At 32.7% G+C, this 17,473-nt stretch overlaps 1 protein-coding gene across 1 annotated transcript in view; it reads right to left on the reverse strand.

Moving 5' to 3' along the window:
• Positions 1-986: 986 nt before the first annotated feature.
• The window catches only part of LOC134240365 (CD5 antigen-like), a 29,109-nt gene continuing 12,622 nt past the window's right edge, over positions 987-17,473 (reverse strand). The window contains exons 4-6 of the mRNA XM_062722457.1: positions 10,970-11,145; positions 1,751-1,904; positions 987-990 (exon numbers count right to left, since the gene is read on the reverse strand). Of these exons, the coding sequence (XP_062578441.1) occupies positions 987-990; positions 1,751-1,904; positions 10,970-11,145 (334 nt within the window). The remainder of the gene's footprint in view (positions 991-1,750; positions 1,905-10,969; positions 11,146-17,473) is intronic.

Genomic DNA, 17,473 nt, shown 5'->3' on the forward strand with positions numbered 1-17,473 from the left:
ATGATATACTACTAAGGACTGAGGCCGAAGTATCACGAAGAAGCAGGGAAAACAAAAAACATACCTAGAGAAAAGGGCAAGTCATACGAATTACAAGAATATCATGACAGTATTAGAAAATTTAAATCATCAGTAATACAAATAAAGAACTTGATGCTGTAGAATAGAGACACCAAACTTGTAAGGAAGAGGAGGAGTAGTTCCTGGTTGGATAATTATAAACACTTTTTAAACTTATTTGATGTTCTGAAAACCCAGGCAGAGAATGAACAAGAGATCAGTAAATTGCTGTAAGATCACGTAGAGGCATTCTTTTCGTTTCAATATACAATGAAAAGTAAAGCAATGAATGTGAATAGTGTAAACAAAGCACAAAGTAGAAGTTCTAGATCATCAAAGTCTTCTTCTGTCTCCCTCGAAAAACTTAAGACAGAAAAAAAGCTAGCACAACTTGAAGCTCGCAAAGCGTCGTTAAAGAAACGAATTAAATATAGAGACAGATGAAGGATATGGAGATAACGAACAGTATTCAATCTCAACGTCCATTAAACAATATACAAAATAAGAGCAGAGCAAACACGGACCTCTGAAACATCAGAGGTGGGATTAGGTGCCATGGAGGAGTGAGCATCCCCTGCCGACCGGTCACACCCGCCGTGTGCTCGTTGTCATGATCAGGAAATAACGGAAAAAATCTGTCGTCAATTCAGTGTATAAATAATGGACTAACAATTGGTATGAAAAACGTCAGTCAGCATATCGCAATTTCTAATGCAAAAATACGAGCTAGGAGTGAACTTACATCCAATGATTAATTTTGTGAAGAGGAAATTACACTTTGAAGAAATATACCTAAGCCATCACTCTGTGCCAGAAACATACTGATGGATGCGGAACTTGATACCCAATTTTCATCCGAATGCCCATGTTTTTGTGCCAAACATTTCAATGGAAACAAAACAACAAAGTGCAATGCAGGTTGTGAACTACCTAAAAAGACCATTGCCAGAAATTAAGAAAAACATTTGTAATCCATTAAAATTTCGGCGATTCATGAGACAGTTTCATGCAAAGGTAGTGATGAACACCAACACTGATGACGAGCGTTTCAATTATTTGGAACAAATGACCCAAGCTGAAGCGAAACGTGTCGTACCAAGTTGCAATGAAGCAATTGAAAGAAAGATACGGAGACAATGAACTATCAGTAAGGTCATTTATCAAGAAAACTCTTGATCGGTCTGTGATTAAAGAAGCGAAAATGTTGGATGAATTTGCATGGCAACAACCTCAGTTAACTCTTCAACTTTCATTTTTTCAATAAGCAGGGACTCAAGAATTTCTAAATCATTTTCTGGTTTATACAGGTGTTGTTTAAAATTCTATTCCAAATTAAAATCTGCATCCATTTATTTGTTTACATTTGCAAGCAACAAGAATAATCACTTTCCAAAAAATACTCCTATGTTTACAATAAATAATTACTAGATTTAATTCATAATATAAACATATTAAAAGAAAAATATTTCATTTCTTGTAGGATTTTATTTCATATTTGATTTTCGTTAAATAAACACTTTAAAGTAGATATTAACCAGAAAAGTACATGCAAATCCGCCGTGTGCTCCTTGTCATGATCTGGATATAGCGGAAAAGTTGTGACGTCACCAAAACCTGCAACACTGAATTTGCAAAACATATCAATACTCCTTAATTAAAAAATGCTAATTGCTTTGTGCATGGTAAATACCTTGGGTATCTTAGCATGGTACAAATGACTTCAGCCTCTGATGTTCCCCAACCATCGTCACATACCGTCCCCCATTCTCCATCATGATAGATTTCAACTCGACCATTACTGGGGTTAGATCCATTAGCTAGTCTTACGGCAATGTTAAAATTACCTGTTTACAAAAATCAATTTAATTTTATCCTAACAATAAAATTCATTTTAGACATATTCTTAAATTCTAGATATTATTTCTATGTTAAATCTACTATAAAGGTATTATGCAAACCAAGAACATCAATTGTTAACTAGCATCAAATACAATTATACAATGTAGTTTAAATATACAGTCCCTAAAACGTTCTACTTTCCCACCTGAACGGTGAACGAACACAGAGCGAACGGTGAGTAAACGATGTTCGAACGCTGAACGCAACTTGGTGAACGATGTGTGAACGGTGAACGCAGAACGCGAACGGAGCGCAAATACGAGCGCAAAGTGAACGGTGAACGAACGATGAACGCATGATGAACGATTTATTCGGAATGCCTCCGATCTTTTCCTTGCATTGAAAGTATTTTTTAATTCTAATTTCAGGTGCTTTAATATAAATACACAGTAGATAAATAAATAGAAACATTTTTTTTTCTGCACATACCCGGTATATGCACCTATGAATTAAATCGAAAGTTTTATAACATAATTTTAATTGCAGTAAAACATGTGCATTTGTTACATGTACCGAACGCGTGTAGTTTAAATATAAAATTAATCTATTTATAAATATAGTAAATATTCTTATCTTTTCTCTTATAAAATAATGTGAACTTTAGAAGATAAAACTACTACTATAGAATGCAATAATTACATTGTACGCGGTTGAATCAACCATACATTATTTCCGTGCCAAGGCGACTCTGAGTAAAATAACGGACTTTTTTTGGAATTCACAATTGTCCGTTGACGTATTGCAGAAAACGTATCGTTTTTTACAATTCTAATGCAAAATATTCTTTGTTATGTGTCTCTTGTATTCTTCTATGATGATTATTTCAACTAACTTCTACATGTATATGTAGACATTTCCCGGCCTTTATTATACTCGGCAAGATGATTGAAATTAAGAGGGCATAAAAATTATTTGTAATAGATTAAATTTTGAAAACTAAATAAGTAATGTGCTGTCATATTTTTTATTGCACAGATGTACGAGAGAGAGAAAGAGACCCCCTCAATTCTCAGATATCTGTTGTATTAAATAAAAATTCTTATTTTTCCTAAATATTCCAAGCAGTAAATGTAGTCAATATTTTTTTAGATTAGCAAATCCATTTGACAGCAACCATTGGCTTTTATTTTCCGTCATCAAGTTCACAGACAGTGCACAAAGTCACGTGTTTGTCATGTCAATCAATATCAATCGACACAGTGGAGGTGTGGAAATCACGTTTCACCGAACAAAATTGCCGGAGGCAGTCATTTTCATTTCCAAGAAGTTTTGATATTTTTCACTATCATTACTACATCTGATATTTGCATTCCTGCTGAAAAAGTAAATAATCAGAATATATTCTTGGAAGGATTTAAGAAATAAAGTCCGCGTCCCCGTGAATGTTGCAGAATAACCTCCGAGGTCAAGGAATGTTGTTGAAAGATAAAAGCCGAGGCGTAGCCGAGGCTTATATATTTCAAACAACATTTCGAGACCGAGGAGGTTATTCTGCATCATTCACGAAAACAAGGACTTTATTTCTATTCTGCTACATGTACTAGCAGCCCACAAATATGACTGATCGTTTCTCTATATAGAAACGAATTGAGTCACCATGCTGCGTTAATGCTGTTCCATTTAACACCACAGTGTAAATCGTACCGGGTACCTGTTAATAAAGTGCAGACAATTTGAGCTTTTGCTGCATTTAAATTAGCCTTTTATTGTTTGTAGCTTAAAAGATCTTTTTGAATATACAATATAACAAAATCAGATTTCTATATTTTACCACTTTATTACCAAGATCTCGGAGTTTAAATATGGCGGAGGGAGGTTCGGGAAACAGCCCCGCTTGGCTTTAGAAACCTACATTCATCAGCTACTTTCTGCAATATACAGTGTTTAAATTGCAAAAGACGACACATCAATGTGGTTTAAATACGTATTTCACTCTTAAAGTTACTTGGACACAGATTTGAAGTAAATATTTTCTCATTTTTTCTGTATACTATCACGAATTATATATTTTAATAGCATTTCACACAAAAATTATTTAGAAATAATCTTATTTAATTTAAAAGTTATTAAGCGGGTTTGATTGACATATCCTTGCATTTTCACAAATTTTAACTTTATTCCTAATCTTTAGGAAAAGTGGCAATTTTTATTTGTTTTAATGAGAAATATACATAAACTTTGATCAAGAAAAATAATTTTATTCAGAGTAGAAATGTTAGAAAGCAAAACACCTTCACAAGTATCGTCATCCGAACGAAGAGATGCATACAGATTTTAGCAAATCGAGCACACTCGTGTTATGTACACAGTTTTTGTAAACAGGGCTCGAGTTCTGTTATTGTTTATATTTAGAATTAACCGGGTGCGTTTATATCGTCTGCTTATCACAACTGCACGGACTGACAATTTATTGTGTGTTTGTTTTGCTTTCGAACGTGTCTACTCTGAATTTTCTGGATTATAATACTAATATTTTTCATTTATACAAAACGAGATGGCCACTTTTCCTTAGGATTAAGAATAAAATTAAATTTGTGAGAGTGCAAGGATATGTCAATCAACCCCGCCGAAAAATTTGAAATTTCAATATCTATTAAACGAAATAAGATTTTTAATTTTTTTTTTTTTGTGTGTGAAATGCTATTTAAATATATAAGTCGTAATATTATAGAGAAAATAATAAATTCAAATCTGTGTCCAAATACCTTTAAGTCAAATGTACATTTCAACTTCACAAGTTTTATATGTGTTTCTGATCTGATTATTTTTTAATGACGTTTGTGATTTATTGGAAAATAATTGTAAACCTATAGGCTTTGAGATAATTATTTTAATCAAGAAAATAAAATAAGCTTATTAAAATGTACTCATGATAGAGTGCACTGACCCCTAATTCAAGAAGGATACAGAAGTGTAAGACTTTTCCGTAAAAGTAAACAAACAAGTTAATCGGATTAAGGACTATAAAACATACCAGGATATTTATCTATCTACGGACATCAATCCAGGAACAATAACTGAAAACTATAAAAGTTTATATTAAAGTTATACTTACTTTTGCCTAATACAAGGACACTGACCACCAGTTTACAAAAACCTTTGTTTAGATTATAAATTGTTTTGTCAAAGAACTTAATTCGGTAATAACCAATATTTGCCCAATCAAACTTTGATTGAGAGATATCTAATTAAGTTCTCAAACAGGGGAATATATGCTGACTTCAAAGCACTGAATATTTTCATAAGTAATGACGCCATATGTACGTTATGACGTCACAAACATGACGTAAATTTCAGTTTTTTATGAATTTTACAGAAAAATGTACATATTTCGTCGATATTTTGAGAAAAAGTCACCGAGCGCATGTGTGTTCAGGATCAATATTTTGATATAATGTGTAGAATGATAATATCAATGAAATATGTCAATATTGTTCCTGAACAAACTTGCGCTCTATAAATTTTAAAGCTAAAATTGTTGAAATTTTGTTTATTTTGTCCTCTTTCTGAAAAAGGATATAAAATCGGACTAGTTTGTGACGTCAGAAAAACAAAAATTGTAAATACACTGCCTTGACACTATAATATTTTCTGTTAATTTATATTTCTCATACAATTCATTGAATTCAGCACATTTCAGGAAGTTTTCAAAATTTGCCTTTTGTGGGGGCAAATATATGAAATATACCGCATATAGTTCTTTCCAGGATTTAGACCCATTTATTGAATACCTTGTTTATCATATATGTAAATGAGCATTATGTATTGTACATTATAAAAATGACAGTCTAACTTTATCAGGCGCTCTAGCTCACTCTCTCGCCCTCATTTGGGCCGCACTTCTCAGAGCGGGGCTCTTCGGAGCAACGTATTAGGAGGGATCGTGAGACGCTATACGATCAAGAGCCATTTATGTATTGTACATTATTAATACGATCTATGGCGATCTTCGATCTCTCTTTCTCTAAACCACTATACGATCATCATTTGTATTCTCTAATAATTTCACTACTGTTAAATAAACTCTTAGAAAAGACTTTCTCTTGTCATTGGTTCACAAGACCAATTTGGTGCCGTGACCAGGATGTGCCAGGTACTGGAAGATATCAAACGTGGAAGAAAAATGTAGCAAGGCAGGAGAAATGATGATGGAGTTAATGTCAGGTTTGTTGTCTCGTATTGGACATTTTCGGTTGGGTGAACTTCTACAGTAACTGCACTATCGATAACGGACAAAGAGTATGGAAACCATAAATAGCAATTATGAAATGAAAAAGTAACACAAACTCGTTAGTTTAAAATGACGTTTTTTTTATAACATTTAGTTTACAGCACCTTAAGATTTAAAGTACATGTAGTTCTGAATTGGATGATTAACTAGGCTTTTCCTTCATCAGTGTTCTACAATATTTTAATTCAGATCGTCGAGTAATATTGTAAACTCTGATGAAATAGCAAACTTATACTAGTATACTATACTTTTCAATTTATTAACTGAATTTGTCACACAAACAAAATTCAATGTATTTTATTCATGTACTTCTTTTCTACAAACTTATCCCGCAATTAATTCTACAACACATGGGAGAATAAATTTGAAATGACGCCAAACACTGTTCAAAGTTTTGTTTACTTTTAACTTTGCGATGCATCTTTCTACAATAGTTCGATGTATGGCATCACAGTCATTCTATATAATAATGACCTATTAAGATTTTCTATGTCGCATACAAACACACCGTTCTAATATCTTGAGTATAAATTTTATGATCGATTTCAAACATGGTTTTGTAAATATTTACCTAATATATATTTGCAGTTAAAATTTCGATAAGAAAATAATTTAATGTTGAAAAACGAATTTAACTGCAAATCTTCGTGTCGCTTCATTTATTTTCAATAACAAGGTGGAATTCTCAGCCGTAAGAGTCACAAATGAAACAGATTGCGATAAATTAAAAAAAAAAATTTCATCTTATATAAAATGAAATCAAACTACTTCTTGCACAGAAATGTATGCATCTTCTTTAATGCGAAATCATTGCATGTCTATAAAAATCGAATAACCATTTTTTCCCCAAATTAAACGAACAGAATGCAGATTTCAAAAAGAACTGAAACTTACCTGAAAGTGACAACGGAACCTTCCATCTTTGATTCTAGTAGTTAGTCAGCTATTTAAGACGATTACATTTTTGAAATAACAAAATGAATTACAGAAAACCTGTTGTCTCTCTTAAAAATTTAAGTAAACTTCCGTAACGGTATTTCAGGAAAGTTTTTGCATTAAAGGTATACATTTTTTTTTATTTTAGAAGCGAAAGCTTCATACTTTTGTTTAATATCCTAAAACAAGCTTTGATTTTAACTATCGCCGAAATTTTAACTTTTATTGTTGGGAAATTAACTTTCGTATCATTAACTTCCGTTTTAGTATATTTTTACCGAAAATTTAATTTAATTTCCGATTCACGCAAAACTTTATAAATCGTGTTTTAGCTTTCCATACTGAATATTAGACACAAAAATGGTCAAATTCAGCGTTATTTAAAAAATAATAAGGCTTGATCAAACATTTACCTTAGTAACCTTACCTTAAAATCAGTGTAATATTAAAATCGATGTAAAAAATTAACGATGCCAGATTTGTGGACACTACTTTTTTTTCAAAACTGTTATGTCATTTAGAGAATTATTATGTTCATTTTGTTTTTCGATACAATTATTTTTTCATGTTTTATATTTTGAATTGGTCCATTTTTTGTAGAATCACCGATTAAAGGCCTCCTTTTGACTTTGTAAGGGAAAATCATGCTGCATATAACACCTTTATAACATAAAAGGCACCAAAGCTGATGAAGGCGCTAGGTGTAAGTTCTGGGGAGGACTGATTAAAAAAAGGGTTATATTGTGTGACAAATTCAGTTATTAAATTGAAAAGCATAGTATATACTTTTGCTATTCAATCAGAGTTTATAATAGTACTAAAGGCACTATGATCTGAATTAAAATATTGTAGAACACTGATGAAGGAAAAGCCTAGTTACTCATCCAATTCAGAACTACTTTAAATCTTAAGGTGCTGTAAACAAAATGTTATTAAAAAAAACGTCATTTTAAACTTACGAGTTTGTATTATTTTTTCATTTCATAATTGCTATTTATGGTTTCCATACTCTTTGTCCATTATGGTAGTGCAGTAGAAGTTCACCCAACCGAAAATGTCCATTTATGGATTTTGAAAATTGACTGAATTTGTTTCGAAGTTTTTACTCAAATTCGGACAATATTGCAACAATTATCAAGGAAACATTGGATTTTATCGTGGACTGCATTTGAAGTATATTTTTATATGAAGTTGGTACATTGTATGATACCAAGGGCGGAGAAAACGTCTGATCCAGTGTCTTTGGGTCCGTCATATGTGTTTGTACTCCTGAATTAATTCGCTCAGAGAATGCGATTGTGAAGAGGATAGTACCATGTTTATGTTTTAGCATATTACTGTGGAAATCACAAGAAGTCGTGGAAATGAAGAATACGACAGGTGATAGCAGTAAATTAGATGATTACAAATGAAGATGACGCTGGAAACTAATGATGTAATTGATTGCTTTTGCAGTATTTTACGAATTTATCATTGCTTTTATTAATAACAATTTCCGATCTACGAGAAAATAAACTATGGGACTAAACTTAATATATGAAACGTAAATTGTACAAGGTATACTTATCACTTTTTATGATCACCAGAAGTGTTTCCATTCCCTGAACTGATAATGAGTAACAACTTACATCGCCATCAATGATGACGTCATTATTCTCTCTTATTCAAGGTAATAAAACACATCAACAAAACAACGTCGGCGCAAGGATATATCCTATTAAATTTGAAATAAATAATGTATAATATTAAGAAGAAAATTTTTAGAATTGCTGTTAAAATACTATGCACTTTCTAAATTCATAAAAAGTTTAGAAAACTTACACTGGACCGTGAATTTGTACCCTGTGTAAGCTTAAAACTGCACAAATAGTAACTAAGCAATTGCAGTGTCGACATTTGTGCAGCAATACCTTACATCCTTGGAATATCCTGTGTCTTTTTATACCCTGTTTCTGTAAAACAAAGTAAGGTATGCCCTTGCGCATAACGATTTTGTTTATTTTTGTTATAAATTTGTATAGTAGAGGTCGATGACATCATAATATGACGCCATAATGTGTACTGGCTATCGCATGTCGTGGATACTCACAATGTATTAGAAAAAAATATTTTCTTTTCGGTAGGTAGAGTAATTATTGAATTTATTGAGATATTTTGCATAGAAACCTCAATATGTAGCCTTAACTCACTTGCGCAGGTATTCCAGATATCTTTCGAAATTCCCATGGGTACCAATCGCGCTCCGTTTACAGCAGACATTTTTATATTACAATGATAATTTCCATATGATTCTGGTGAGTTTGAGATAAAAGATACCATAGAGTCTGACACGTCTGTTTCATACTTGGATATTTTACTTGAAAAGACCTTAATGGTAATCTTACAACCAAACTAAATGATAAACGTGATGACTTTAACTTTCTATCGTCAATTTCCCTTACTTTTGCAGCAATATACCTTCATCACCTGCATACAAAGTGTATATATTTCATTTGATTCGATACGCAAGAGTATACACTCTTCGTATGATCAATTTCTAAAAATGAGGTAAATTATTGACAAGCAAGTTGATGAAACACGAATATCAGCAGTCTTGTTTAAAGTCATCATTTCGTAAGTTCTGTGGTCAATACAATGGTCTTGACAGCAAATACAATTAAACATTGAGTCAAATGCTGACTGACCTTTTATTCTTACTACTTGTTAGTTCATTTTTTATACACTGAATTAACGAAGATTTTTTCCGTCATTTTCTCGATCATGACAAGGAGCACACGGCGGGTGTGACCGGTCAGCAGGGGATGTTCACTCCTCCATGGCACCTGATCCCACCTCTGATGTTTCGGAGGTTTGCTCTGCTCCTATTTGTATTGTTTTATTGACTTTGATATTGAATACTGTTCGTTATCTCTTTTTCCTATCATGTAGAGAAAGTCTGTCTACACTGGTGAAAACTAAACTGTGACCGAATGAATGGCTTATATAGTGGTCTGAAAAATTGAAGTTATAAAAGAAAATAAAGCGAAATTTCTTTTCAAAAATCATGCTGAGCTTTGAATGTAAAAACTCTGCAATTCAGGATGTGTATAAAGAAATGATTTAACTATAATTTATCTAATAGGCTAGATTAATTAAAATGTCCTTTTATACACCCTTGAAGGAAAACGAATAAACAGATACATTTATCTAACAAGCCTAAATATCATAACGCTTGCTACAAAGTTTCATAAAGAACACATTTCTAAATAAATGACCAAATTAACACTAACATGTTTGTAAACGACCGATCAAAAAGTTCTAATCAAGTTTACGTCAATGAAGTTCTTTAACAGATTAAAAAAAGAAATGTGTTTACAATTTTAAACTGCACACAAACGATGTATTTAAAGCAGTAACTTAACATTTTTAATGTTCAGAGGCAAAATTAAGGGAATAACTCTCTTTTAATTTGATATCAGCGACCGCAATACTGCTGATTTGACGGTCGCAAACAGAGTTTTACCGAGGACGAGAAAGCGTTTTGGTCGCAAATACCGAAATGGAAAACAGTGGATTCCATTCAAATGCAATCAATCCATTTTGATGTTGTTTACGTCTTTACGTCTTATTTTGTTGAATTTTGTATATGAAATACGTAACAGAGCATTGAGGTTTTGCTTTGCTCTATTATAATGTCACAATGAAAATCTTTCACTCTTGTTAATGCCCATTTTACTGCTTCAAACATCAGTGCAGTAGCCAATCAAATCATATTTAACAAAACAATTGCATTAGAAATCCTTTTAAGCCTTGCCAGAAAATAAATAATGTCTACGACAAAGTCATTAAATACAAACTATGTACCTGAGCAATGTACTCCTACATCTTGGTCATGGCTGCATTCACCACTAGTATCTCCCCAATGAGAGTGTGAACACATTGATATGCTCACCTCTGTACCATTGCATATGACATCGGTAAGCCAGATCGGCCCTGACCCTGTTCCATACCAAGAAGAAGAATATGGAGTTGCATTTACTCTACAAAAAATTAATTTTCATGCTAAAATTATTTGGAATTGACCATTAGTTGTATAAGCAGCTGTGCTGGAGGGTGGTCCACTGGTGCACTTTTACCCCCCCCCCCCCCCCCCCCCCCCCCCCCCAGATCCTGAAAAGGGGGGTAAAATGAGTGAAGTCTGGGGAATTTGGGGGATCGACCTAGAACTTAGATTGGTGAATAGTAAACTCCTTAGATTTTACCTTAGAGCTTAAGCATTAGTTATGTTCGTTTGTGCTACATTTTGGCATTGAATCAAAACTTTGTTTGTGACGTCATGTCATTTATAGCCTCTGTTTTCTGAGAAAAAAATAACACTGTGAAAAAAAATTTATTCAAAGCAAAATACGAGTACATGTATATACGAGGTTCATTCAAAAAGTTCGTAGACTTTTGTCCTAACGTTTTTATTTAACGTCATATGATATCCAATTTTGGTACAAATATTTTAAAAACAGATTCAAATAATTTGTGTAAAATTATTGGAATGTATCCTCATATTTATTACAATTACCAAGGATTTAGAACAGCAAAAATGGGGTCACGGAGCACCGTCAAAATTGAGTAATTTTCTAATTTTCAATTTATAGTATTTACAGCTATATCTCTAATAAATGGAGCTGAAACGAAATAAAATTTACCTGTTTAAATAAAGTATTGCTGTATTAATTAAAATAAAATAAGGTTATGTAATATCTCGTTCCATTTAAAAGATATCAGCTTCTAAATACATATGGACTTGATTAAAAAAGGCAAAAAACCATGAAGTTGGAGGACGTCACGGAGCAGCAAGTAGCAATAAAATTAGACTTTACATTCGGGAAACTTTTTCTACAAGCTTAAAAAAATCCTTATAAATCAGAATCTGTATGAAAAATATCTGTGTATTTGTATTAAGTTGAAAGTACAATTTTTGAGTGGTAGTGAGTTTGAATCGGACGATGGATTGTCTGCAAAGAAACTGGTTAAAGTTAAAAATATTGTCAAAAGAGTTAGGAACGTCATTGAACGTGATGTGTGCTCCAATGTTGCAAAAATGATAAAGTTGCATGGTGAATCAAAGAATTTGAAAACAATAACATTCTAATTCAAGCTATATTTGTACAATTGTTAGCAAACCAGGTGTTAAGTATTGAGGATATGTGTTTTGAATGGAGAAGACGTAACAAACCGTGTTTGAAATAACAAAATGCGTATACTTTTGACAAACTTTCTCAGCGTTGTTTTTGACGTTACAATATTGGTTAACCGTGCTCCGTGGTAACAAAACATGTTTCTTTTAATTTTGGTTAACGTGAGTTCTGTTTAATCAAATGGAATGAAACTTCACAAGTTTCGCCAAAATAAATGTTTATGTTTACGAAAATGTGTTGATCTATAATCTTGTAATAATTATATGACGATGATAAGCATTGTCTACGTATTTTTTGAATGACCCTCGTATATAATTACTTTTTTTACAGAGTGTTTTCTGTCTTGGAAAGTTTCCTCTTGTTGGTGTTGGGAATCTTCTTGTGTTTCTAGTGGGTGGTTTTTTTGTTTTTGAGTCTTGTGTTCCTGAGGTTTTTTCTCAAGTTTTTCTAGTTAACGGCCCAATGTCTTACTTTTTTCAACACTTGTAGCACCACTCCTGTTTGTTTCTGTGACAGTCTGGGGTCCATTGACCTAATTCTATACATATAGAATATGGGTCTGTTTCTCTTGTTTTCTTTGTAGCCCCTGTGTCTTTCTGGTAAGAGGCTCTTCTCATTTCTTTTGCCTGTTGTTCACTTTGACTTCTAATCTTGAAATCTCTTACGTTGCAAAGAAATTCACTGGTGTTGTAGCTTTTCAGGTCAGTAAGCATGTTGAAAATACCACCAGGAGTTATGGTCAAGATACCGATATCTTCTTTATTCATGGGTTCTGGAAAATTAAACATTCCTTAATCCGATGGGAACTCGTGTCTCAGGCATGGATTGTGGGGCATAACTCAGTCCTTCATTTCTAGATGGTGTATATATATATATATATATATATATATATATATATATATATATATATATATATATATATATATATATATATATATATATATATATGAATCCAAGAATAATCACATTGGTCGGTGATAAATATGAAAATTATCTTAAATAAATAAAAACACAGAGAACGAGTAAAACATATGCGCTTTCATTTCTTCTTCTTGATGTTTAACAATACTCATGGTAACGTCTATTATGACGTCATAATAACTTAACGCTTACAAGTCTCTGATTGACGTCATATTTTTCCCGTACTTTCACAGAACAATGCATTAACAAAGCATACAATAACAAAGCAATAAATGTGACTCAGTAACATAATTTACATGTAAAGAAACAATTCTTTTACATAAAACTATTAAATTTAAGTTTGAAAGTCTTTATAAAATGTCTTTCTTTATCACGTCTTTCGATTGTGCTAGAGTTGTGCAGTTTATAAAATAGAAAGACAGTAAATGTTCTATTTCCACACACGTTTAAGTGTTCACTGACTTTAAGTTTGCGATATTGCGGTACGTTTATTTGCTGTTTGTGTACTCTGATCCTTTCCCGTAAGGTACTTCCCGTCTCGCCGATATATAGTTCCCCGCAACGGAATATGTTATAACGTATATAACATTTCTAGTTTGACATGATATGTTATTATTAACAGTAAACTGTTTCCCGTTAAAGTTGAAACTTTTTCCTTGTCGTATGTATGGGAAGGTACCACAACGCGGATCCTGGCATTTGGTCATAATTATCATAATTATTACCCGAAGACAGAAAAATCCATTCAGATTGCTCGGAGGAGAATCGACAGCTGGAATAATTTTTTTTTTACACCTAGTGTATATATTTTTAATTGTATAAAAACAAAATCTAAACTTTCGCCTCCCAAGTTAAATAGATACAGATGATTGTCATAAGAATCTGACTTTTTTATCCTAAAATTTCCCTCTTGAAAGGTCAGAAGTTATATAATTTTGGATCAAGATATTAAACACTGGGACGTTTTCATATCCAGTAACTTAGATACCAATTGATATAAAATGGATATCATTCTGTCCATATTAAATTTACATTCAAAAAGGGAGGATTTAAAGAAATCCTATGCACTGTTTATCACATACTTAGTTATAAATACAGGATTCTTGCATATGCGATATGGCCGACGTAACAATAGCCTTATCAGACCCGCAGGGCTGATATGGATTTGCGGGGCTGATATAGGTTATCAGCCCTGCAGGGCTGATACGGATCAATATCACAACTTTAGTAAGTTAACCGTAAAACAGTACTTGTGATCATACAAATATTTTAGGGGTTACATAATCTTCTTAAGTTTAACTTTTTGAATGTAAGGATAATCTTATTGATGAATAATAGATTACTAGTATTTTAAAATCACGGATCAGAGACATTTGAAGTAGAAGTGCATGTAGACACAAACCCAAACCGTATGAGACAACAGACCGTGTACATTTAAGAACTTTATTGTTCTGTATTTTATTACTTAGTGTGTAATAAACCTAAAAAACATACCCATATAAACATTGTATAACATATCCTTTTCTAAATCACATCCTGTATCAGCCTTCGGCCCTCTGGCTGATATTGGTGTCTCGAGCTGACACAGGATGAGATTCGGAAAAGAGTACGTATTATTCTCTGTATACAAAGATTTTCTGTGAGAAGGATATAGAGATAACGAACAATATTCCAAATCAAAGTCCCAAAAAAATACCAAATAGAAGGAGAGCAAACACAGACCTCCAAAACATCAGAGGTGAGATCATGTGCCATGGATTAGTGAGCATCCCCTGCTGACCAGTCACAACAGCCGTGTGTTCCTTGTCATGATCGGGAAATAACGGAAAAATCCGTCTATTTAGTGTGGACAAACAATTAGCATGAAAAACGTCAGTCAGCATTTGTTTGAATGAGAAATTGCATTTGCTGACAAGGTCAGTCATTGTATCGACCATAGCATTTACAAAATTATGACTTAAAACGGGACTGTTGATATTCTTGTTTCATCAACTTGTTTGGCAATAGTTTACCTTGTTTTAGAAATTGTTCATATTTAAAGCAAGCTTTTGCGTATCGAAGCAACTGAGATATATATACACTCCGTATGCAGGTATGTTGCTGCATAAGTAAGGGAAGCTGACGATTGAAAAGATAAAGTCATCACGTTTATCATATAGCTTGGTTTTTAGATTACCATTAAGGTTTTTTCAAGTAAAATATCCAAGTATGAAACAGATGTGTCTGATTCTGTGGTATCTTTTATCTGAAGCTCACCAGGATATATCGTAACGACGTAAGAATGGATATGACCATTATTAATTGACAATACGTCATCGAAATATTGAAATGTTGAGTTGAAGGCCACAGCAAATGTTTTTCTTCTTTTCACGCATAATATTTTGCACAAATTCTGCTTCATCTGAATAAAAATAGGTCTCCTAAATAAGTGCAAATGATAGCATTGTTCTCCCGCCTACCTCCAAGTCAATTTTGAAGAGTTTTTTTTATAGATATTTATATAAATTTCAATTAATCATTACTTGTTTGGGAAAACAAGGAGATGTAACACTAAAATTATGGTGAATTTTGTGTTTTTCACTGTAAAAATAATGGAAAACTGATTTTTTTTTAAAATAGCTTTCCCCGTGAAAATATTCCTTTTGACAGGCAATATGGACACTGTAGCTTCGCAAAGTCATACCAAAGCTTTTTGTGTTTGACGGGGGGGGGGGGGGGAGGGGTACGTTTGTAGATAAAAAAAAACTACAAAATAGATATTTTTCACCAATTTTAAGGCGGTTTACAACTAAAACATTATATTTTATTAAAATATATATTGAATTTCATCTGCGTTACACACAAGAAAAGGTTTAAGATACATTTATTCATATTCAATGAAAGTTAGAATTCTCGAAAAAATTTTATCACCACACAAAAAGTCCGCCGCTGAGTACACCTTTCCGTAGACAGCGAGAAGAATTTTGGATTTGGAAACTAGGGACAGCCTTTCCCTATGAATGTTATGATAATGTCGATAGTATTGGAAATCTTTCCAGTCCACAGTGTAATAATCTAAAGGTGATGGGACTTTTTAACCATACACAGAGACGTAAGCATAATCACGGGCATCGTTCATACAATAAACCTGCAATATACGTCGGCTCTTTTGATTCATTACTACCTTATGTAAATCAACAGTATGTCTACATCATATTCGAACCAAACTTTACTCTGTTCCTTCGAAACTTCTGAAAGGTCATCAATATAGAAAACCCCAATCCTTTAACTGGCGTCGGCATTTCATAAATATTAAGGATTCTGTTGAAAATTACGCCAGACGATGGGTCAGATATGAAACAGAAGACATTGACACCTTGTCAGAATGGATTAAATGTACATGTATTAGATCCATCTTAAAGTCGCGTATTAAAAGATTGAGGGGCAGTATAAAAACTATCTATTCTTCTGTTTTGAATAATTCAGAAGTGAAAAAAGAATTAGATAGATTATAAGATCAGTACGTACTGGTCCCTGCAGAAAAAGCAGATAAAAACATTGTTTTTGTTTGCAGGGCTCATAATATAAATTTTATTTAGAAGATTTAATTTAATTTGGATTTAATTCTACTAGTGGTAATCCTACTTAAACTCATACTTCACTTTCTAAGTAAGAAATCCTTCAAAATCACCTGTCAGTTTTGAATACTTTTAATATTCCACAAAGCCAAAATGAATTTGAACTACCCTATATATATTGGATTCCAAAACTTCATTAGAATCCTTAAAAACAAAGATATATTGCGGGTTCAATTAAATGTTCAACCAAGCCTCTTTCGTTACTCCTCACAAAGATATTGACAGTAGTGAAGGAAAAGCTTCAGGAGTATTGTGCAACAATTTACTAGTATTCAAGAAGTTGTGTGAATCAGATGTAGATACTCAAAAATTCCAAAGAAATTTTCGACAGTTTGAAATCACAAGATTTTATCAAAATCAACAGCTTAAGAACTTACGATTTTTCAACATTATATACAACCAATACCCATGATAAATTAAAATTCAGGCTTTTTGATATCATTGACAGCTGCTTTTTTAATAAAAATGGAACTCGTAAATTTACGTACCCGGTCATTTGTCATTTGCAAAATTATTTTGTTAAAACACATTCTGATAAAACACACAAGTACTCTGAAGTTGACATCAAAGAAATGCTTGAATTTCTGACTGACGAAATCTATGTAGTTTTTGGAGACCAGAAGGATATGGAGATAACG

Source organism: Saccostrea cucullata, unplaced genomic scaffold (assembly GCF_032062105.1).
Source record: "Saccostrea cucullata isolate Sc308-1 unplaced genomic scaffold, CSIRO_AGI_Scuc_v1 ctg1053, whole genome shotgun sequence".
Taxonomy (NCBI): Eukaryota; Metazoa; Mollusca; class Bivalvia; order Ostreida; family Ostreidae; genus Saccostrea; species Saccostrea cuccullata.